The sequence below is a fragment of the Magallana gigas genome, chromosome 8, assembly GCF_963853765.1.
Source record: "Magallana gigas chromosome 8, xbMagGiga1.1, whole genome shotgun sequence".
Taxonomy (NCBI): Eukaryota; Metazoa; Mollusca; class Bivalvia; order Ostreida; family Ostreidae; genus Magallana; species Magallana gigas.
This window is the reverse complement of record NC_088860.1, coordinates 12,513,539-12,538,562: the sequence shown is the minus strand read 5'-3', so window position 1 is coordinate 12,538,562 and position 25,024 is coordinate 12,513,539. Positions and strand designations below refer to the sequence as shown.

General features: G+C 33.1%; 2 protein-coding genes across 2 annotated transcripts; both read left to right on the top strand.

The window, feature by feature from the left end:
• The first annotated feature begins 2,818 nt into the window (after nucleotides 1–2,818).
• LOC109618835 (E3 ubiquitin-protein ligase TRIM33) lies at nucleotides 2,819–5,669 on the top strand. Its single transcript, XM_020067494.3, has one exon. It carries the CDS (start codon nucleotides 3,024–3,026, stop codon nucleotides 5,349–5,351), a length of 2,328 nt encoding a protein of 775 aa, XP_019923053.2. The 5' UTR covers nucleotides 2,819–3,023; the 3' UTR covers nucleotides 5,352–5,669.
• Nucleotides 5,670–11,690: 6,021 nt separating this feature from the next.
• On the top strand, nucleotides 11,691–18,306 carry LOC105328929 (homeobox protein HMX3-B). The gene is made up of 2 exons (XM_011429997.4): nucleotides 11,691–12,424; nucleotides 16,472–18,306. The coding sequence occupies exons 1-2, from the start codon at nucleotides 12,118–12,120 to the stop codon at nucleotides 17,113–17,115; spliced, it is 951 nt and encodes a 316-aa protein (XP_011428299.1). The 5' UTR covers nucleotides 11,691–12,117; the 3' UTR covers nucleotides 17,116–18,306.
• Nucleotides 18,307–25,024: the final 6,718 nt, after the last annotated feature.

Here is a 25,024-nt window from a genome sequence, read left to right as displayed (position 1 = left end):
TGAAAATCAAGATAGCACAAATTCAATAACAAAACAATCCCAACAAAAACGCGCATCGGTATTTTTATGGCTGATCTTTAATGTCCATGTTAATCGATTAGGGGGTGGGAGGTTTCAAACCCAGTGAAGTTAAGCAAGTACCAAAATATTCTTTTCAAAATATTAACTTTTGTTTTAATATAAAAATAAAACTTGCGAGATTACATTGCATTTTCTATTACATCTGTATGCCACATAGAAATCAAATACAAATATACTCATTTCGTTACATATTTATTTACATAAATTCTAAGAATTAGAAACAAAATTGATATATGATTATGCCTTAGTTTCCTCAATTACAATCAATTAACTCGTTTTCTATTTGTTCAAATTGAAAAAAAAATGACAATATGCTATTTAAACTTTACATCAATTCTTATGCTCAGTGGTTGGAAATTTATCTGCAAAATGTAATGACGTGTTATAATATGATAATTAGTCGGTTAGATTGCTTAATCTAAAAAAGATTATTATAGCGAAAAGGTAAAAATCTAATTCAATGGATCATTAATAGATGTTCAAATCGAATTGTTTTGTTAAGTAAGGATTCGATTGCCTTAAGTTCTTTCAGGACTTTGATTATGCAAGAAATTGGTTGAGTTTATGGGCTAATGGAAGCAACAATTTTTTCAGGAACTCTGATAATCTAAAGAGGTCAGACGGTACACGAAAGTAACACATACAGTATGCTTTCATGGCCTTACGTGGATATTTACAATAACATTATATATAATATAATATATATAATATTTTATGCAGTAATTGCTTTTTTATGAACCTGAAAATTTCATATCAATACAATAAATGTCTTATATTATACAAAGTAAAAAACGTGTTGTTAAAGATTTAAAAGAAAATAAAAAAAATTAATTGTGGGGAAAAATATTAAAACACATATTTGAAATAGAAACATCATTGATATGAATAGATTTAACAAAGAAAAATAGATGAATACTTTTTAAAAATAATCATGCATAAAAAAGCGCATACTTTCCGATCGCTTTTATAAGTACATGTACTTTAAGGTGGAATAACACGTCATAACAAATTGGCTGACCGCTGATCAAAACGACATTTCGTTTTATTAAAAGGATTTTATGGACTATAACATGTAACTTACTCCATAGCCGAGTGGATGAAGTGTCGGACTTGTGATCCGTACATCCCGAGTTCGAATATCGCTGGGGCTTTTGTTGTTACTTACTGGAATAATTATTTAAGATATTCATTTTTTGTCCCGAAACTGCAAATTTTTCGCATATTTGACATTTGTACAGTTTATTAATCATTATATCTTTCATTATCAATAACTTTCCTGTTAATTTGAGTGACTTTTTCCAGGTGTGTTATTTAACCTTAAAATGTTCTTACCAACCGACATAGTACCTCAATTACAGAAAACTACCAGACTGTATTGCGTTTCTACGTTTCGTATTGTAATTCAAATTAAAACAATTTGTAATTCAAATAACAAACGGAGAAATGACGTGTTCCTTTTACCATTTCCAATTACATTGAATAAACAATGTCAATTAATATACAGAACAAAATCTTTCCTTAATTAAAAAGCAACTGTTACATAAGAGAGTAAAAATTACGAATCATTTTCTCCTAAATTTTGAAAGTTTATCTCGGATTACGTCACGCAAATGTGTCGTCGTAATTGCTTTTAAGCATGCGTGATTGGACGTGTAATAGTTGGCATGATAAACAATCATTCTCATGTAATTGTCGACTTCATTATGCTACAACCGAAATTAATACTAGTAATTCTTATATAATACAAATAATGCGGTATTTTATGTCTGATTTGGATTTTGCAAAATCCTATCTCGCACGAAAGTTGATACGGATATACAAAATATAGCACGGCGACTCAAAAACTTCTTTTACCAAATCGAATAAAATTCATGTCCACAATAAATCGCAGGACTGTTTTGGACAAAGTGTTTTTTCTTCATAACAAAAACTCTCCTCGTTTATCTCTATCTTCGGTTCAAAACGCAAACCCTCATACATGTAGTATCAAGATAATTAGAATAGCGACATTTACTTTAGATGACCATTTTAAAAGTCATTTTGTTTAATGTAGAGGTGTCATGGTGTGTCATTCATAAGCTGGGGAGCGGATCAGATCATTCTTTTTAATGGAGGGTGTGAACACTTTAAAACGACCTTTAAAATTTGTGACAAATGATTTAAAGCAGACGTATATCCTATCAAATCTGTTGGTTGGGGTAGGGTCCATAATCATCTGTTTCGGATGGATGAATCGATTTAAAATTCATACTTTTGTGCCTTGATTTGATGCCACTATCTCAGAAATATTGCTTACATGAAAGATAACGTGTTCTTAAGGTTTGCACTACGTACTTTATTGATGATTTTGAACAATCACACCTCGGTCGAGAAGAAGAACAATCAGATTAAATGTTTAAGTGTTTTGTTAATTGAATTAAGCTAATTGAGATGCCTCCTTGATTACTATTATTAAGTAACATTGTTTAGGACATTTAAACTGTATGTGCGATTCTGTCAAAAACAAAGCACAAACTTTATATAAAGCATCCATTCATTGGCGTTATCTCGTTATCTTTGTTTTAGGATTTTAACCATAAGGTGGCACATACCTACAATATTCATAGAAGATTATGGACATACTTTAATGTAATGTAATGTATTAAAAAAATATTTCTGTTTTCACATATATGACAATTTTATCAGTTCATATAACGGACGGATTTATCAATAAACGCTGTGATGTCTATTCTCAGTAAATAACATTGGTATCCATGCCAATGTATCGTCAGGAACTTCTTCCAACACGAAATTCGTGTCTTTTAAGGCTTCCGTAACTGTCCTGCAAGTTGCTATGTGAGCATTTCAACTCGGGGAGATCAGACAATCCTCTAAGTGACGCATTTGTAATAATGAAATGCAAAAAGTACTTGGTAATTTTATGACTTATTGAGAACAGGAGTATGTCTGCTCATCTTCCTACAATGGATTCAAATGGAAAAGAAGGATCTAGTGCTACTTTGAATAAAGGATCTAGTGCTACTCTGAATAAAGGATCTAGTGCTACTCTGAATAAAGGATCCAATGCTACCCTGAATAAGAGTGAAGTCACTCTAAACAGATCCCAGTTGACATTAAACCGGGCTTCGATCGATGGTTCACAAACTGTTCAAAACGTCCAAAGCAAACCAGGTTCAAGAATGACAGTTGACAATGTCAGTCTCCCGCCAATAACACCAACCAAAATGGAGACCCCGAAACCGTCGCCATCTGTATACACAAACGGAAACGAGAATCGGGCCATTTCTCCAGACATTAATATGGAAGCGATCGGTGCCTCCATGATTTCTCTGAGAACTGACGAAGTTGAAGTATCTAAATGTCCCATCTGTGCACGGGAGCTAAACTCACCAAAATGCCTCCCTTGCCTACACACCTTTTGTGAAGCTTGCGTAAGTAGACACGTAGCTACATCTCTGTCGCAGGGTAAAGCAGTTCAGATTCGATGTCCAGTCTGTGCCACGCCTGTCTCTAGCGCGCGTGCCATCACGGATCCAATGGAGTTCTCGAAATCTCTTCCTACCAACCATTTTATATCCTCTCTGATGGCAGAAAGATTGTTAAAGCAGAAACTTTGCAAACCATGTCTAAAAACGCATAAAAATACTCCAGCTATCACCTGGTGTTCTTACTGCGCCGAAACGTTGTGCAAAGAACACGATTCTTACCATCGTGGGTTAACCTCACCGGACGTGCACAAAACGGTAGCAATTGAAAACGTACAGAAAGATAAAATGATTTTGTATGCCCCTGGTCTTTGTCCAAACCATTCTGATGAAAAGCTAGTCTATTTTTGCCACGATCACCGTGAAACATGTTGCGATGTTTGCAAGAAAACTGTCCACAAAAATTGCGAGGATGTGGTCACTACAGAAGAAGCTGCTAATGCTTTAAAGAGTACCAAAGAAACACATATTCTCTCTCAGATGCTGAAATCCATAAATGCCCAAACTGATGAAATCGTTCATGGTAGGAAAGAAAACATCAAATCGCTCGAGGAGGAAAAGAACAAAGAAGAACAGACTATTAAAAGTTATAGAGAAGAAATTGATAGACATTTAGACAAGCTGGAACAGAATCTTCGATCAGAGCTTGAAGAAAAGCACCAACAAAAGATTTCCGAACTAAAAGCAGAAATGGACTCGTTTGAGACGAAACGAATGACCGTAGCCTACTACAAGGACCTGCTTCAGGCTTTAATGAGTTCATCGTCAGGAATACAAGTTATTAACGAACTTGGAAAAGTTGGACAACAATGTGCCATATTAGAAGAAAAGGTACAGCATCGAGCAGCCAAAGTCAAAATAGTCAACTACGAATTGAAGCAAAATGATTTGACTGCCAATCTGGATTCTTTGGGGTCGGTAGAATTTAGGTCCACTTCGGTTGTTCCAAACGTAGTCACAGAAGACTGGAATAAGCTCCGGAGCAAGAAGTCGGTTAACAAGAACAAGCCGCGAGAGAACACTCACGATTTTATGGTCATCAAATATTCTCATAGCAGAATAACTGGAGGAACGTCGTACAAATCAAAACTGGTCCTCGTGGACAACACTGGAAGGGAAGTCCGCGGATACACAGAAATGGGCCAACGAGATGATTCGTTCACAATATCATTCAAAAAGAACCCATGGGACATAACATGCTTACCAGAGAGAGAGGGAAGGGACATGATAGCGGTTACTCTTCACAATGATTGCGAAATCCAAGTTATCGAGTATGGCGATAAGGCAGTTCCGGACAAGCATGTATACCACACCCGAACCAACTGCTTTGGGATAGCGTACCTCGAGGGCTTTGTAGTAGTTGCTTGTGTCCAAGGTCTAGAGGTCGCCGAATTAGTTGATGATCATCGTTTAATTTATAGAAATTTTCTTCGAGTTTGCGGGGAGAAGATCTACTACGTCTGTTCGGGGGAGAAAAATCGAGTGTACTATTCTGATTCCATCGACAAAGGCTCGCTATACTGCATCACTCTGGACGGAACTGAAATATTCCAGTACTCACACGTCAACCTCAGATCCCCTCGCGGTATTTCCACGGATTCGACCGGCAATGTGTTTGTTTGTGGATATTACAGCAACAATATTCATCAGCTGAACGCTGAAGGAGTCTTGATGCACATTATTTCCCCGAAAAGCAAAACTTTCTATAAGCCCCTTGTCCTCATTGAACACAATGATAGAATGTACTCTGTATTTGGCAAACATAAAGTTATCGTTTTCACTTGATCTTCACGAATACTTTGAAATAACACGTTAATGTGACGTTATTGTACAATATAAGTGAATTCTGGTTTTATTTTACTTCTTTGAATGTTTTCTAAACAGAATTTTTTATATACGTATTGATATATATGTGCTGCATGATTTTTTCCTTCTTTTTTATCAAATGATGTTTTTTTCATTGTTTTTTTTTGGTGTTGGCAAAACAAAAACAAAAACAAAACATACTTTTATATGTTAAGAGTGTGCTGCATATTGACTACATTTGTATTTTGTGAACTTATGAACGTTCCCCGATACATTAAATAAAAACTTAAATTAAACGGTGGAATTTATTAGTTTCGTAATAATTGTCACACAAAAAATAATGTATTCATTGAATATATCTTATAGTCATTTGTTCAAAGTATTTGATTTCTAAATTATTTCATCTAAATATGCGTTGCGTTTTTCTTCTTCTTGTGTAGCTAAATAAATATGTTATTGGGCTTCATTTACTACTCAGGCCACGTAAATATCTCTTATTCAAGTCTAATTCATTTACCCGTAAAAAGATAATTTAATATATAAAATCAGAGAACATCTTGAACACCAATTGACCATCCGGATATAAAAAAAAAAGATAAATCAGGCAGTGCCCGGAACACACTGTAACTTACAGGCGAAGAATGTTAAGAAAATAACGCGGCTTTATTGCCTGTAAAATCATTTGGGGTGCTACCCAAAATACGTAAAAAAAAAAAAAAACATGTTTATAATTGATTTCTTATATAAATAGAAAGAAGATGGTGTCAGGAAACAGATCTATGTTACAATTATGTTTTGAAATAGCGATTTCAACAGGAGTTTCTCACAACACCGCCACTTAGTGAATTGTGGGTCACTTCCGGGTATTTCGAATCGGTAATTTAACTAACAAAAAGCAGTCCGACAAAAATAAAATTCTTAACAACATTCTTTTAAAAAAATTTTAAAAACATTATTTTAGTCCGTTCTTTTGACTTTTGAAAGTAATATCCCTATTCGTCGCTTGCACACTCTACATGTTTCTGTAGAAACACAGAGTAAAAGTGCGCAAGGTTCGATTTGAATAGCCACAGCATTGTGAGATCATTGCTATACATAAACAAAAATGACTGAACGAAAAGTAGCCAAGACACATGTGGATAAGCCCTCATTTATTCGAGTGCGGTTATTGTGTACACACGTAATTCAAAATACCCTAAACTGAAGGGGGTTGAAAATGTAGCAACTGGTGTCTACGTTTGACAGGTTTTGTAAAAAAAACAACTTTACAGATTTTGAAAGCCTTTAATATTGAAGATCTATTGATATAAATTATTGTACATTTTGTTAATGTTCTTCTTTTATTAAAGGAAGTGAACATGAAAAGAATAATTGTTGCTTAATAAATTATAAAAGCCTTTTGAAACTTAAAAATGAGGTCTGTTACCTATTTGTTTATTTCTATCAAGAGATTTTATCAATTTAACACTCTCAGTGAAAGGTTTATGGAGGTAATCCATTATTCCCCAGCATGCATCTCTTCTCTGACGTAGATAAGCCACATTGCTGCTGGTGACTGGGTCAATGTTGGAACTAGGCCAGTGTTTATGTACAGAGTTGATAAAAGTTGAGGAGAAAAATTATGCCTTGATGTTAAGAAAAATTTTGTGTACTGTCATGAGAAGACAAGGATTTAGTACATTTCTATAAATGAACCTCAGATAACTATTTATGATTTGTACAAAAAATGAATATAGATAAATTAATTTGTGAAATATAAGACCATCACATTCCAGATGTTTGTACGGAGATGCATGTGGCAGTCAGTGTTTACATATATAAAATGCTGTTTTTAGATTTCAATTTAAATTAATATAAAATTGTAATTCCATTTTCCATGTGGGGTTTCTTACCGTTACTTTTTATTTAAATGCCCTGGAAATTTTTCTGATTTGTTTTTTTTATACATAAGATCTTGATGATATGTACGCAGGTTCTGTTTATGCTGTCAGAAGAATAACAGGACTAAGACACTTTATAAAAGTCAGGATGCTGTGCAATGCGCACCTTGTGTGCTCATTTATGTAGCACACGTAATGTTCAAACTCATAAACAAGAAATTCCCGAGTGCAAGAAAAAATAGGTCACAATAACACTGATCCACGGACATTCCATTCTAATTACATGTCACATTAACTCCTGGTGGGAATGCATCATTCTGAGATCCCAAATCTTCCTCCATAAACACTGTTTAAAATGACAACTCTTTACATTCCTGTAAAGTTTCCATTCACATTTTGATCATGTTACTACACGTGTGTAAAAATGCAATGTGTCTCACTGACGGCAGCATCAGTGCTGCCCTCTCTTAGATGCTTAGAGATAACCCAGCAGGGAGGTAATGATTTTAACAATATGGCAGCGCTCATGGATTGCAAGAATTAGTTATTCTAAGTGGTATATCTTTTTACTGAGGAAAGCTCTGTCTAAACAGTTTTCAGATATCATTATACACATCAAACAGACAAATTTTAGCCCTTGATAATTTTTTCATGTTCACTTCCTTTAAGGCTACAGGATATATACATTGTATGAGAAATATTGAACAGCGTTTACAACGTGCAAATGAAATTTCCTCCATAGAGGATATCGACTACATGTTCATTAATTAAATCACACATTATCTTATCAATATATACTAGTGTCTTTTATTAATTTTCAATCTAAAGTTGAAAATGATTACATAATTTTTTGTCATGTAATCATTTTCAACTTTAGATTGAAAATTAATAAAAGACACTAGTATTATTTTGTAAATAGATAACGTATATTGCTGATGATGATTGTTCTGTAATTTCACTGTTTTCTACAATAAATAGCGAAACATCACCCCCCCCCCCCCCGACCCCACCCCCACCCCACCCCAAAAACCCCCCACCAAAACACGAAACGCAGGGTGATACGTAATATCCCAAATGGCTGTAGCTCACCAAACAAGGCGATGTTCTTCGAGATATGATTGCCGTTTAAAATTCACAAGCTCCTTGTTTTCTTTTTAATTCAGATTTTTTTTTTCAAATAAGTTTGGAAATTTGATGAAGGCCGAATCTCTGCCTATGTTATGGTTAGGTACCACTTAATTTACGACCAAAATTCTACTTGCCAGTGATCATTGTTTAAAGATTGAAAAAAGAACAACAGTCAAAACATACAATGTTACTTCTTGCAAAGACAAGGGTGCGTTAATATCTAAACGAGGTGGTTCAAACAACTTCCTTACAACTTAAACGAATTACAGAAAAATTGAAGTCGATAATCGGTAGAACTGAGCGAGAGTTTTAATCCCTAAACATACATTTTTATTACGTGTATAAACGGATGCGTTAATATTTAATATCTAAACGAGGTGTCCCGTACAACTTCATTACGACTAGATGGCTTAGAGAAAAATATGTTAATGATCGGTTTAACCGAGCGAGATTAAGCATTTAATTCAATGCTTAATTTTTGATGTCGTCGGTCCTGTAACACACCAAACGGTGCGGACAAATTGAATGCGGCGCGTTAGCGCGGTATGAAAATTTGTCTGCACCGCTTGGTGTGTTACAGGACCGACGACATCCATAAATAAGCATTCAATGCTTATATTTATATTCATACTGATATCTATTGTGTACTGTCGCTGTAAAAAAAAGTCATTATATACGCTCTTAGTCAGGAATATGAAACATACATGGAACAGCCATATTAACATGTTATTTTAGTTCGCTTCCGCGACCAAATATATTTAGTGTCAGAAACTTTGTAGAAAAATCTTTTTATTTAGGAGAAGATATAATTTAATGATTATTATTCAAAAGTACTTATCAAATTGGTTATGTAAGATTGAACGTTTCATTTAATTTATACTCAAAACACGTGAAGACGTTTATATTTGTGCACATGGCGCATGAATTATCAAAGTGTATTCATTACATGTATATACACACTGTAAATGTGCGACATTTTAGAATGAAACTTGAAGGTCAAAAATACTGTCATAAAAGAAAGTTGTCGTCGAACTGGACCGTAATGATGATAGAAAATATATACATTAATAATAATTGATTTATGAAAAAAAAAATTACCCTTTAATTCCCATTTGGAATATTCAATAGCCTGTTCACTTTTGATTTGTTGTCTTTTGTTATTTTTTCAGAAACATTCTAATAGAACATAGTATAAGTTGTTGGGGTTTTTTTTAAAAGGCCAGGGATGCGGCACCCAATACGTTACTTTGTTAAATCTAAATAGTTTTAACATATATATTAATTTTCATGATAATAACTTTACATTTTAAATTGCTTTACATTACTAAATTCTAAAATAAGTGAGTGGATGGTTACCAAGACAATCCCCCATCCCTTCCCCTTCCTCTCCGTTGCTACGGGTTGTTGAGAGAGAGAGAGAGAGAGAGAGAGAGAGAGAGAGAGAGAGAGAGAGAGAGAGAGAGAATAAATAGAATTGACAATAAGAGCAGAAAAGGGTGCAATTTTTCAATTAAAATGAGTATAATAGTCACTACATAATAATAAATCCGTCAGCGTTAGTGGCAGTTTACAATAATACAATACGATGAGAATTATATCATTTTAACAAGACCTTGGACTTTTGGTAGGAATAGGACGTCACTGCCAATCCTTGCGTCAAAACAAATTAAAAATGACACCGGTTTCTGCACCGATTGTGAAGTCTTAGCTCGAAAGCCAGACAGATCTTGTTGGTTTCAAAGAGCCATGGCTGAGTGGCCAGCAATGAAATAGACGAGGCTACGTCGCAATACTGATTGCCACAATTACCAAAAGTCCAAACTTTTGTTAAAATGGATCTAAGTATGAATTCGGCATTTATTGGCATTTTTTCTTGTTCCATATCTTCAATGATCAATTTTGCATGTAAACATGTACATCTTTGTTATTTTGTTGTTTGGAAATGATCAAAATATCTTGAAATCGAAAGAAGAAGAAGAAAAAACAAAAGAAAAGCCATAACAAAACAAGATTATTGATATCAAAGAACATATTTTCCCAACAATCTACATTTAAAGCAAACAACCCTCTAGACAGCTGTTTTATATCCTGTTGTTTACATTTTATGGCGGAGAATAGTCCGTTTATACATGTATCCCTTTTTGTTGTTTTGGGGTTTTTCTTTTCCTTTTTTTTTCTTGATCTTGAAAAAATAATTGCCAAAACTAATATCAAAATAAGCATCAGTAAATGATATTAAAAATCATAAGGGACAAAATAAATAATAAATTTAAAAATCAATTCATTAAAAAAAAGGAAATAAAACAAGAAAAAAAAATAGATAAATCACAAAAAAATTTGACAACTCATGCTTTGACTTTTTAATCATTTTTATTTCATTTTATTCACCAAAATGCATTAAAAGGGTGAGGAAAATATTTAATTTTCTGTGTTATTTCAGAAGCAACTAGAAGGCCGTTAAAAAAAAAACACCAACAAAACCATAAACGTTGTTTATTGCTCTTACTGCCCACTTCACTGCGGCCAATTATATTTCATATTCGCCATGGTCATTTACTTTTCACTAACCGCCTAATTACACTTTAGAGGGGGACGATCTTGATAAGGGTCCTATGAATCGAAAGGCTTTAAACTAATTTGTAATCAATTTAACGAATCAGTTGATATTTTCATCACGAATTTGTCAGAGTCGGCCTCCAACCACAGGGGCTTGGAGCCGTGTGGCCGTTAAAAGGTCCAGGACAAAGGCGCCTGGACTTAGAGGACAATAGAGCACGCGGCGCTGATAAACACTTCGCTAAAACACACCCTTGGGCTTCAGGGGGGTTTGGCGCAGATTTCCCTCACAGATATCGTATTTATAAATGTTGTAATTTTCTAAAACACATGAGCGAAAATAATCGTTTCGACGAATCCAGTTCTGATCGACCCGTTGCAGGGTGTCTTTAAATCTGTCTTTGTCTTACAAAAGAAGTTGAAGCGACTGTTTGTATCTAATTTTCGGCAGGTGGAAATCTAGAAGACTGCAGAGAGAGAAGGAACATTTCTACGTCTCGCTCCACAATCTTTAGAATTTATCGTTCCGCTGATATCTATCAAATACGTGATTATGTGGGAGGAGTTCCGAATGAATAGAATTTAAACGATACAAATCTAGTGTCGATAGGACTCCTTTGTAAAACTTTTATTTAGTGGCCCCTAATTTCGCATCCCCCTTCATCTTGCTTCATTAGGAAAAATGCATTTTCCATCCGCAATAAAGAATTCACGGTAAACTGCTACTAGCGGCAATGGAATATTTCGCCGACTTGGAAGTTATAATTATCGGATCAATTTTTGAACCAATGAAAGAGTGAGAGGAAAGCATTGCTGCTTTCTACCTAATGAGATGGGCGGAGCGCTATTGTTGAATCACTTTACATATAGTATTGAGTGAACAATAACAAGTCAACATTAAGGGTTTTATCGTTTTGAAAAACAGATTGTCGTTTGCAATTCTTTGTGAGATACTGTTGTATTTTTTTTTCTCGCGGTATGAAGAGCAATTAGATAAGAAATTGATCTAATATTGCAGAAATTTGACAAATATTTTGTTTAGAAAGCGGAGAAAGGAATCGGTATTCACTAATAGTTGACAAACGGTTGAACTTAAAAAAACCGTAACTTGTGTGAATAATCTAACGAAAAGAAAAACTTTTAATAACACAAAACAAACGAGGAAAAAGAAATCTTCAAAAATGGCTAGCGAGGACAGAAATTCCACCTCAGCCAATTCGTTACAGAATGGGAAATCCTTCTCAATCAGCAGCATTTTGGCTAAAGAAACAGAACAGAAAGAAATGACAGAAAGTAAAGACAGTGACCAGCCAGCAGTGGTCTCAAAGATTGGTTTTCCGTCCCTGGACGCCAGCAAGCTATTTTCCCTGAGACCGGAGGGTGCGTCCAGTTTTCCTGTGTCTCCCTTATCCTCACTGCCTGCATGGTACCAGTGGTACACCGCGGGACACCAGTTCCTTCAGCAGCTTCACCACGAGAAATTATCACGTAAGTAGGATTAGTTCGACCATAGCTGATATAGGAAGCGAGAAAATCGCCCTTTAAAATAATTTTAAAAAATATATAAAAAATAAAAAAGAAACTAAAAAAAATGAAAAAATAAAATGAAGGATAAGAATGAATTAAAAATGAATGAAGGAAAAGAATGAATAAAATATAACTGCTGATAAATAAATGAATATTTTTGCACATTCAAAAGAAATTCAAATGTATCGTTTTGCGTTTGATCTTCGCTCAGTATAAATCACCAATGGATAAGACATTGCCGCGGACAATGATTATTAATTGAAAATCTGGGTCTTGAGCTTTCCTTTGTATCATAGACCCAATATCAGAAATATAGAATGGTCTCAATTCAATCAGAATTCACACTGATGAAAATAACGTTATTTTAAATCTACTTATATTTCTTTAACAATTTTTTCATATTAACTCTTAGTGCAAAGATTTCGTAATATCCAGGAATTTTTATTCTTTTTTATTTCCTTGTAAATCGTCGAAATGTATCTTCTATAAATACAGGAAGAGAAAATAACGTAGTTAAGATTACATCATTTTGTCACTTTAATCTCCACCAGGTGTGTGTTATAGAGAAAAGCTTTACTGGTCAACACAGCGAATCGTCGTAGTATTCATCATACAAATATTTAATTAACAACTCTTTTTTCAAATAACAAATAAAACCCCAAACCCAAAAACGCAAGGAACCAAAAAAAAAAAAAAAAATAAATAAATAAAAAATAAAATTCAAAATCAAAAACTAAAAAATACGGTGACGGTGAACTACATTGGGTATCATATTAGAATCAGGTGGCAACCATATTCAGCTTGATGGCGTCGGTAAATAGTAAGTGTTAGAAATCTAAAAACTATCATAAGATTGGCTGTCTAGAACTAACGATTATTTAAAAAAAAAACCTTTAATTTTGTTAAAAAACACGCCGTGTTTTGGCATGAAGTTTTCCCGGTCGGCAATCTTTGATGACGTAACTGTAGGAACACACTGGACCCCGGCGTGAAATTTGACTGGTGTCCCGCTTTGCAGACACACGCAATAATTATGGGTCTTGTTGATCAAAGTCTCTCTCTCTCTCTCTCTCTCTCTCTCTCTCTCTCTCTCTCTCTCTCTCTCTCTGATACAACTCAACTACACAAGAAATTACAAATATATATTAGGGGACAATTTTCTAGGTATAACTTTTTAGGATTACATGTACTTTTCAGGTTTTATTTATCTTATTCACCACTTACGTAAATACACACATACATAAATAATTAATGCAGAGAAGAAGACCTGATTAAAATGAAAACAATGAACGATCAACGTCTATTGAATATATATGTTCTACATTTCTTGTAAATAAAAAAATAAATTTAATTTCTTTACACAGGAAATTTTCTCAATAACTCTTTCAAATAATGTAACAGAAATACGGATAACATGGACTTGTTAGACACGACAGTCGCATCTATCGATTTGTATTTGCTATACATAAAGCTTAATTATATTTACGGAATATCAATTATTATTGTGCGGCAATTCACCAGCTACAATTAAGCAGAATCTAGATCTAGAACTTAAAAAAATATAATTTGTTTTTCACCTTTGTTTTTTACATTATTATCATTTTATTTCTGTTGTTTTGTTTAATCTGTTGTGATTATCATCGATACAAATGCCAAGAAAAAAAAATAACAAACTGTTTTTCAATATATGTTATTTTTATATATTCATTGTTTGTATTTCTTTTTAATAATCGTTATTTATGAGAATAAGAAATGCAGCATGGCACACAAAACAGTCTACACAAACTTGAAATAGTTTTCTTCTCTTGTTCGATTCCTAAAAAAATACGTTTTGAACAAAGGGAATAATTTTTTCCAAAAAAAAAAAAAGTCTTGATCATCCCAGATCGTTAGCATCTACAGCCAGTTAAGGAGGGTGGGTGATCAACAAAATAATCATCAACTCTTCCTTTAAATCTTTCTATCGATAAACTATTATTTAGTAAAGAAACGTTCCCTAAGATATTATAGCATTAAAATTCTAATATTTCCCTCTATCTCTGTACAGAAATCTTCGTCTCAAAGATTATAGTCTAAACCACAACGACCATGCTGCCCTTCAAAGTTCAATTTATTTGTCTCAGAGCATCTTAAATGTTAATTAAGGTACAGCAATTACACAAATACAACTAATTAAATAAAACCACAGGATTGGTTCAAACATTGAAGACCCGACCTTATCATTTATGACAACCGTATATGGACTGGTTTTTGCATTGAATTAAGAACATGCAAAGTTATTGCATTGAGTCATCAGTGAGAAAACAAGAGCAAGTTAATAGTATTTATTAAACTTATCTAAGAGGAAAAAAACCATTTAACAGGCATATCTTTATTTTATTTTTTTAAAAGACTCAAAGGCCATCGAAGGCAATCATTGTGTGTATATATATATATATATATATATATATATATATATATATATATATATATATATATATATATATATATATATATATATATATATATATATATATATATATATATATATATATATATATATATTAACGTTATCAAGCTCTTACCAAGAAGGAATAATTTACTTGAATAATTCATGCGTATACATGAATTGAATTTTAATTGTAGGAATCGAAATTCGCAACTATGAATACAATAATTTTAACTTATAAAACTCATTTCTAATACTTTTATGAATATAATCCAATTTAAGCTATAACGGAATAATACATTTTACTTATTCTTAGCATATTATCAGTATTTAAACCAAATAAATTTATTTTCAATAAAGATATTATTTGTTTGTTTTTAGCTAAAATGTTGCGTAAAACCCAAAATTCAATTAATTTAAGTTAGACATACAGCATACAGAAGTTATTTATTGACACATCTCCAATCTCCAACCACCCCCCCCCCCCCAAAAAAAATATATTTAAAAACCCAAACACCCCCCCCCCCCAACCAAAAAAACCCAACAAAACCCTACAAACTTGTGATACGTGTAGCGTGTACAGACACAAAGAAATCAATTAAAGAAAAAATCTTCTTCCTTTTCTTCTTCGTATTAGTTTTATTGTGTAAAGATATCATTTTGATCTACTTGTGTAATAGATCAAATATCGACCACCTTTGGTTAACGCCATTCTTGCAAACATTCAATGCGCTGGAAAGATGATTGTATTGATTCTTATGATATACATGTAGCACTGGCATCATAATAAAAACATTTATAATGAAACAATTTGTAGAAACTCTTAAAGAACAAAAGCCCTATGAGGGCTCTTGAGTCTCTCGATCGAGGGAAAGAAAAAAATACTAATGATAGTAAAGAGTCTATTAAATTCAGATCAGCAATTCGTTTGTTAAGAGCTTCGTAGAAGAGCATACGAAGGGAAGCCTAAATGGCATAAAATTGACAACCTTTTAACAACTCATTTCACGCTAGCTTTGTGTTTGTTGAGCTGATAATGTCCGCCATAGTAACACAGAGGTTTAGTTCAGCGTTTCGGTCGAGGGATTGGCAACCAGTGCATTGATTTCTTCAGGGGGCATGTCAAATTAGAATAAAAAAAAGGAAATTGAACGACAATTGGAAGGATACAGACCTCGAACAAGTTTACTAATTGTTTTTGCTGGCTCTTTTCCTTTTCTTCCTCAGATGATGATACGATGTTGTAATTATTATTCCGTTATAGTAAAACGCTTCCCTTGATAGTAACCTGACTCTTAATTATCTCGATACGATAAAAGTCAATAATTTTTATTCCCCCCCCCCCCCCCATTTGTCTTTACCTGAGAATTAATGTAAGAGGGATTCTACATGATCTTTAAATATTCTTTTATTCTTCGAAATTAGTAAGATTGTTTGCTACACCTTGAAATCCATTCAATTATTATTTGATACCTTACAATATTACATGTGCATGTAAGTTCGACTTGGAGTATTAGTGCATCAACAGAAGTCATTATGTTAAGAGTCTCATAATTATTACTTATTTTTATATTTTTCAGAAACTAACAGTCTTGTCAACAAGCTACATTTGCAGCCAAAAGATTTGTCACCAATATTCAGGAACTCACTCGCTAACTGTCACAATTCAGAGTCTGCCAGTAAAGATTCGAACGAGACATGTATTTCTCCCCGGTCGAGGTCTTCTTCGCCGGAAGCCGAGCTTTCTGACTCGAAATCAGACGACGAAAACACAAATGCTATTTCAATCGAATCGAACTTGAGTGACAGCCAAGACGAGGACCGGAAAAATAGAAGAAAGAAAAAGACCAGAACAGTTTTTTCCCGAAGTCAAGTATTTCAGTTGGAGAGCACATTCGACATGAAACGTTACCTGTCGAGTTCAGAGAGAGCTGGTCTTGCGGCATCATTGCAGCTCACAGAGACCCAGGTTAAAATTTGGTTTCAAAACAGGCGGAACAAATGGAAAAGACAGTTGGCAGCAGAGTTAGAAGCAGCGAATATGTCGCAGATCGCAGCGGGGCATCGGTTGGTCAGAGTCCCTATTCTTTACCACGACACCCCTGGTCATAACAACTCACAGGAAGTCAACACATCTCTCGCGCATGCGAACTACAGAGACCCACTCTACCTGGCTTCCGCCGGATATTCATCGTTATCACAGGTTAGATCTGCAATCGTTTGAGAGACATATCGGACCTCACCCTTTTTGAAATCTTTTCGCGCGAGAGCTCGAAGCTGTCGTGGCATCAAAGTGGCCATGTTGTAATTAATTTAATAGTGCTTGAAGTCAGCAACTCTCAGTTTAGTAGAGTTGTTTGGTTAATAATATACAAAATATCATTACCTGTATTGTGAAATTCTTTGATAACAGCTACAACGAAATGTGATAGCTGTTTTATTGACTGATGCGCCAAAACAATAAAGGTACTATGTCAGCCACTTGACGTACAAGCGAGGGACACAAAAATGTGAAGTTATGACGAAGAGGCAGACAATCCTAATTTGGTGTAATGTAACACTCCCTGTTCTGTTATTAACATTGATCCTTGCATGTTGTTTTATGTTGATTCTTATTGCTTCCGTTGTATCATATTGTTTCATTGGTGCTCTGCTATCCTTTACCAATACTCAATGTACAATTTTCTTTCGTCTATTTTATAAACTTTTTAATCGTTCAGATATATTGATACTCAGCTGTTACTCAAATACAGGAATCGTTTTTGCGATATAGGAGAAATATAAACTGTATATGTATATATTTGATATTACTCAGTACGCTTGCAAGTTATTAAAACTTACATTGTAGATTACATTGGTACACATTTATGGAATACTGTGCATTTCTAAAATTAATGATTATAATTCTTTTTAAAAATTTCGCCTGAACCGTGCAGTTAATTGAAATAAATATTTTTGCAGAGTATTTATAAATATATAAATATAGATAATATTCGATCTCAAAAATATTTTATTAGGATTTTATTACCTACTTTTTAATTTATTTTAACCCCTATCTTTACGTTTTTGCCTTTTAAGTGTTTAAAATTTTCTTTTCATTAAAGGTTTTACAACTATTACAACATTATGTTAGCAACTAACTTTTCATATTCTAAAAAAAGGAGAAAAGAAAAAATGTAACAACAGAGCAAAATTTACCACGTTCGTCATTGGTCATCCAATTGAATTCATTGTCGAATGAAAACTATTCAGAAAATTGTTACCTGCAAAAAACCTGATATTCCCGCGAAGACAAAATGTTCAGTTCTTGATACAATTTCATCGATTGGGTTATTTGTTTTGACAATAGCATCTTGACACGCCATGGCTTGTGCAATGCTCTTCTAGTCTTTTTGTGTTGTTACTGTTGATTTTATTTTAAGAAATAAAATATCATATCAAATATTCTGTTTCGTCGTCTTTTTTCCTTTTTCCTTTTTACAGACTGAAACGTCAAAGAGCTCCTTAATAAATATATCTTTTGCAGATTTCCTCTCAGATGGAAAATCCTGGGCTTAAATTCATTAACACGGGTTCTTACGCTTCACTATTCAGACAATTGATAGTTGCGTTTAAGGAATGGACTTGTGTAGGGTATAATTGTCTCGCATTGCTCTAAAATAGCTGCATATAGGTTATCAGGAAAAGAAATATGAGCTATAATTTTTAATTATTTTTAAATTTGGAATTAATTTTGGCTTTTTTTTTCAAAGTTTACCTCTTCTTGGTCATTTATGAATTTTAAAGGATGAAACAAAAAAAAGATACTAAAAACAAAGGTAATTTATGTAATTTAAGATCAGTTGATTAATTAAACAGTACATGTTGTGATAGGTCATGCGTCACCGCCCAGATGTAGAGAACATATACTAAGGTTGTGTGCATGTGTACATAAAAAGCGCTTAAACCCATAAACTGCGGCTAAGAATTCTGTCATGATTTCTCCGTCTTAGACAATAGAAAACGCCACATTAACACTGATTACGTACGATGGAGAAAGAAATACCATAAAGATATGTAAATAACCATCGTTTATATAAAATTGCATTCGATTACATTATAGATATTTCCCATCCAAGTTAAGCAAAAAGTCATGAAAATGTGTTAAAAACGGCAACACGCTAATTTAATCAATGAATTTATTTTAGCTTACCGTGGATCGCCTGTAATAAAAATAAAAATATTAGCGATAAAGTGAACGAGTGCATTGCGGCAGTTTTATTCCAAGTACAAATATGTCTGTTTTTAAAATTAATACTTTAATTGTGATTTCTTGCGCTTTTGAAATATAACAAATAAGAAACAATTTGCAATGAAACAAAAAAAAATTAAAATAAACAAAATACCAAAAAAATATAAAAAATATTAAATAAACAAAGTAATCAAATAACAAAGATAACAGGATTTTGATTGACAGAATGTGTATAAAAAATTCAAAATATTTGATACACAACACGTATTGTTTCGACCGACCGAAAAGGCGGAGTTTTATCTTGTCAGCTACGTATACCCAAGGTACCCAAAAGTCCGGCGTCACGGATGGAACTGAGGCGAAAGAATAGCACCATTCAATTAGTCACCCGTATGTTGGAATACTTAGGAAGGTAGCATGTTTATGTTACTTGGCCCCGTTCCTGACCCACAAAGAAAATTAGTTGAGATCTAGATTTTAGCCATATATTTGAACGTGTGCCTAACCCTTTTGTTTTCCAGTAAACAATAAATTATGTTCAAATCAAAAGCCGAATAGTGAAAAAAAGTGTGAAGCAAAGATTTTTTCTCAGCATTTCTGAAGAATATAAGAATATTTAACAAACAGTTGTTCCATTTGTCTTACATATTAAGCAAACCAAATTTTGTATTTAACAGCAATATTAATGTAGTTTTGCTTCTATTACATTTTTCTGCAAAAATATAACATATTTGTTATTGAAGTAGTAAATGACAAATTAACATGTACCCCTTACACAAATATTTCCTACAAAAAAATACGGATCATGTTGTTTTAACTTACATTCACGTTTTTAAATTTTAAAGTAGACGTGATTCTGCGAATTTATTATTAAAAATGATAATAAAAACGACAAAACATATTTATGATATATGGTATTGATAATTCTTAATATTTTCTAACCGAAAAGAAGTAACCAAATTAAAAATTGTACTTTTTGTAACGTTCTGAGTGCGGGACTATCATAACTAATATTTGGCATAATCTAAAACAAAGAACGCCTTCAGATTTCTGAATCAGGAAACGAGGAAAATACATGTTTTACTAGATGCCACACAATTTCCCGTCAAAGTAAGTAAATCAGCAAAATCTATTCGACAGATTTTATCAGGGCTGAAATCTTTTTACCCTTAAATGGCGTTGAATTTAAAGAAGAAGCATTTAACAAATGTCTTTAAGTTTGCTATACGATTCTGTCTGAGGCAGAGGGTAAAAACCATACTCCATGATAAAGATAAATGATATGCTTTGCTTTGTTAAAGCTTATGATACACATACTTAAAGGGACAGATATCATTCCAATCAATTTCAAAATCTGAGGAATTACCATCTGTTACATTCAGAAAAATATCAAAGACAATGCAGCAAAGAAGATTTGGATAAGGTTTATATATAAACAGAAAATTACTGTATATGACACGACACAGGGCACGTGGATTGCGTTACGGAGTGTTGCGCAATGGATGTTAGAGAATAAAGTAGATTTCTATTATTTTCACGTCGTTTAGCCAGATTAAATTTGATACTAAACCAAGTTAACGTAAGGTAATTCGAACCTTGAACTATCTTACAAACGTGATCTAGCAATATGTTGGAGGATGAGGTAAGAAGATGATTCGGGTAATTCTTATATTTTATTTAGTTTGATAAATTTTTTAAATATTTTTTATCGAGGTTTCGCGAAACGAATGCTCCAAAACTTGTTATTAGCAGTTTGAAACATTAATGAACAATCTTCCTCCGTTATTTTCATCACTTTCAAGGGTCTGATATTATTAATCTTGAATGATATTGATTTTTCAACCATTGACTGATCATTCAAAATCCCCAAACAAACCCCAGAAATGATTAATCAACTTAAAATGATATAAAGTACATCACTCACAAAATTCTATCTACAGCCACTCGCAAGTTCTGCTTAAGCTTAACTTATTAGCCATAATTTCTTTCTCTCTCCAAGTGATTAAAAGCACTTTGATGCTACTCTGACATTTTGGCGGATGGAGGGAGTCTTTAATGGATGTTCAGTAATAAAGGAATGCCTTTATTCCCGATGGAGTTTAAGTCAAAGAACCACTGCTAAAGAAAACGAGTTTACGTATCACATAATTCACTTTCTAATTCTCGACAATGTTATCGTCGCTTTAAAAGAGGAAAAGTATTAAGCTATCGTAATTGTAAAGGTATTAAATCTGATGAATAGAATATCCTCTAATTAGCTCTTTCGATAATGGCCGATCACACGGGAGAACATTGTTCCTTTTACAGCAGTTCAGATTTTAGCGTCCGCAATTTAATCAGCTTCGGAGCCGGGCCAGCGATGTAACATACTACGTTTTGCTTTTTTCCTCGTATCCCTTCAAAAAAATGAGGGCGTATTGTCCGAGTGTCGGGTCAGAGATGTGTTCGAGACATGACCTTTATAAAAAGTCTCGTAAATTTGACGAAAAGTGACTCTAAGTGATCTCAAATTCACAATTATAGATCGCGACTCCTTCATGCAGAGGCCTCAAATTTCTATTAAGGAGTTCATCTTAACAATAGGATTCAATTGTAGTGATGTCCGATTGAATCATTTACACATGAACAAATTCGGAAGTCGTATGTTCGATCACGTGATTTTAGGCGACCCGTACCTCGTTCGCTTGTCAGAAATTATTAAAAGCAAAAACCGCATTGAACATACACCTCAGAAATTTACAGAGAGTACTGAATTAACAGGTGTTTCGTGGTTTAGAATTTGCGTGTTGGTCTTCCATTTGTGTTTGTATCAATGTCCACGGCACAAATAAGAGCAAAATTAATTAATTTTCCAATTATCCGGATAACCAGACATCCAGATTCCTTTGTCAATAACATCTTTGTCTCGTTTGTTTACTTTCAGAAAATCAAAGGATATCAAATTCAATCCAGACCCAACTCTTGCAATTTTCAGCAATCTGTTAAATTTCATTAATTTTATTTTACTGTATTTGATGACACATATATATAAGCTCAATACATGCATTGTGTTTTTCTTTATTTCACTTTAATTTTTAAAATTTTATACTCAAGAGAGAAAAGATGGAACATTTTAAAAAAAGCTACATGTGTTACTTCAATCTGTTTTGATTCATAGAAACGCACATATTTTATAATCAAGAAGTATGAAAAAATTGTGAAGAGTTTTACTTATGTCTCTGCGAGAAACGAATAAGATTTTAAAGATGTAAAAAATTGAAAGGTTTTTTGTAACATTTAACAAACAAATCGTTGTGATATCACAAAGTCCAGAACATCAGGGATGTTATGATGACCGACCATTACGTCATAACTCTTTCATCGACACCATAACCTTACGCGTCTAAAGTGCTTACGTTAATACCCAATAATTAAACATGATACAATTTATATCTATCTGTTTACACATAGATTGGCAAAACGAGAAATTGGTAATGAGAAGGGGAGAGAATATATGAATATACTCAAATTATCATCACACGAAATTTCTCAAATATTTATCTATTTTTCGGAGCCAGTTTTGTTTGTCCTAATTTGTAACGGCACATGGAGAATTGTCATTTTTGTTAAATCTAATGATGATGTGACTGTTATTGATTCTTGTTGGTTTTGATTTTGTTTTGTGCGATCAAGAAAAGAACTTCACATTACGCGAATGAAGACAATTTGCTTGCTAGAAATATGTGGAGAAAATAAAATGAGAAGGGACGCCTATTCAAATACGTTCGAATGCAACATATTTGAAATCGTCCTCTTACTATCATTTAAATACATCACATTCAAGGAGAAATATTTTCATTTTATTACCCAAAAATCTGAAATAAAATTTTACCACATTTGATAAAAACCTCTTTCTACACAAAAACAACACAGTTATTTCAAATTTAACTAGACTCTTGTTGCTTTAGGAACAAAATATTCCTCCGTTCTTCATGTAGTAGTCTGTAAATAGAATTGCATTTATATTGTAAAAAGAAAATGGATAAAATGTATACTGTGCAGGAATTTCAAGTAATTTTTTATATGAAAAACAAAATAAAACGACGAAAAAGTCCTTTTGAGTACCTCCTGTGACGACCGGAAGTAACGCCGTAAAAAAGGACATGGTAAACATATCTTCATACATTGTTCTGTCTTTCCTCAAAGATTGGTTGGTTAAGTTTTTGTAATTTTGAGATCTCGTTGAGAAAAGTTTTTTGTTTCGAGACCGGAAACGGACAAACATAAGTCATCAAAAAAATTAAAATTAAGTGTTTTTTAGTAAAAGTACGTTACTGTTCATCAGATTGAATGAAATATTCAAGGGAAAAGTCTTAACTATTACTAAAACTTTCATTTACTTCAAGCCTTCCGCAGAGAACCGGAAGAAAAAATGAAACCCGTTAAACAAATCATCTATCAAACATCTATTATCAATATAAGATTCGTGTTTTGATCTTTTACAGTTTTTGCGATCTTGCGTGTACAAAAATTGTATAAAAGAAAGCTATCTGAGATATTTGAGATGTCTCACCGGAAGTAAAATTTCTTTGTTTATTATACCATGTGGAGATGACTTAGCGTATTTTAATTACTAAAATATAAATTCAATTCTAATAAGCAATTTAAAATAAAATCAAATTTTGAAGTTATTCCTGTGACGATCAGAAGTTACGCCGAATAAAACAAAATAGTGTAAACACATTTTCATACATAGGTCTATTATCCCACAGAGTTTTGTTGTTCAAGCCTTTGCCATTTTTGAGATTTTGTGGAGACAAGGTTTTTTGTCTCGAGACAGGAAACGGACGAACGTAAGTGTTCGTTTAAAATAAAATTTGCCTATTTCACAATAGACAGCCTTACTAAAACTATCAAAGAAAAACAGTAAAACTCATTAACAACTTGATTTGTATGAACCCTTCCGGTGTGGAAGTGATAATCGACAAAATGAAACCTGTTAAACACATCTTCAATCAAATGTCTATCGTCTACGTATGTTCCGCATTTTGATCACTTACAGTGTCTGAGATACCGCGGGTACAAAAATTGTTTAAAAAAAACTACCTAAGATAATTGCGATATCTCACCGGAAGTAGATTTTTTTTGGTTTATTCAACATCGCATGGATAACATATGTAAGGATTTATTTAAGGATTACGTTTACTCAGGGTTTGAGATTTCAAAAAATATGTTTACAAAGTTCAATATCTGAAGTCCAAAGTTGTTTTAAAAACACAAAATAACAACGTTATTAACACATATCGATATTGATATCCATGATTTGTTTATTTGAGGAAAATATACTCCGACAGAGGTAGATTAATATTAAAACAGAGGAAATTCGGACTAATTTTTTCATTTTCTTTTTTTCTCTTAACAACTTTCTGTTGCAATGTAATTGCAAAAGTTAAGTTTCTATATGTTTTTTCATATCATTTTACATATTTTATGGTTGTATTTACTCGTCTATAAATTTATATCACTGGCTAGCACGCGATTGGAAAAATCTTGAAAATACATAAAATCGATTCAAGATATAATATCTCGAAATTTTGATCATTGACCTTATATAATGTTAATGTCAACATAATACAGACAACAAAAACAGTTTTAGGCGATCAATGGTTTGGAGCTCCTATTAGTCAGCTTTTGTAAAACTTGATCAAAAATGGGTGCAATTTTGGAAATGGATAGAGGAAATTCGGATTAAATTAAACTTAAAACATGTGCTTAAAACGATTAAGTCAATTATAAAATTAGTAAAGCTATTCGTATTTTATCATTTCCCAACCTACAAATTGTTTTATTATTTCTAAAAATTACAAAATAAAGAAAACCTTGAAAATGGTGGACAATTTTGACAAATTTTGACAATTTTTTC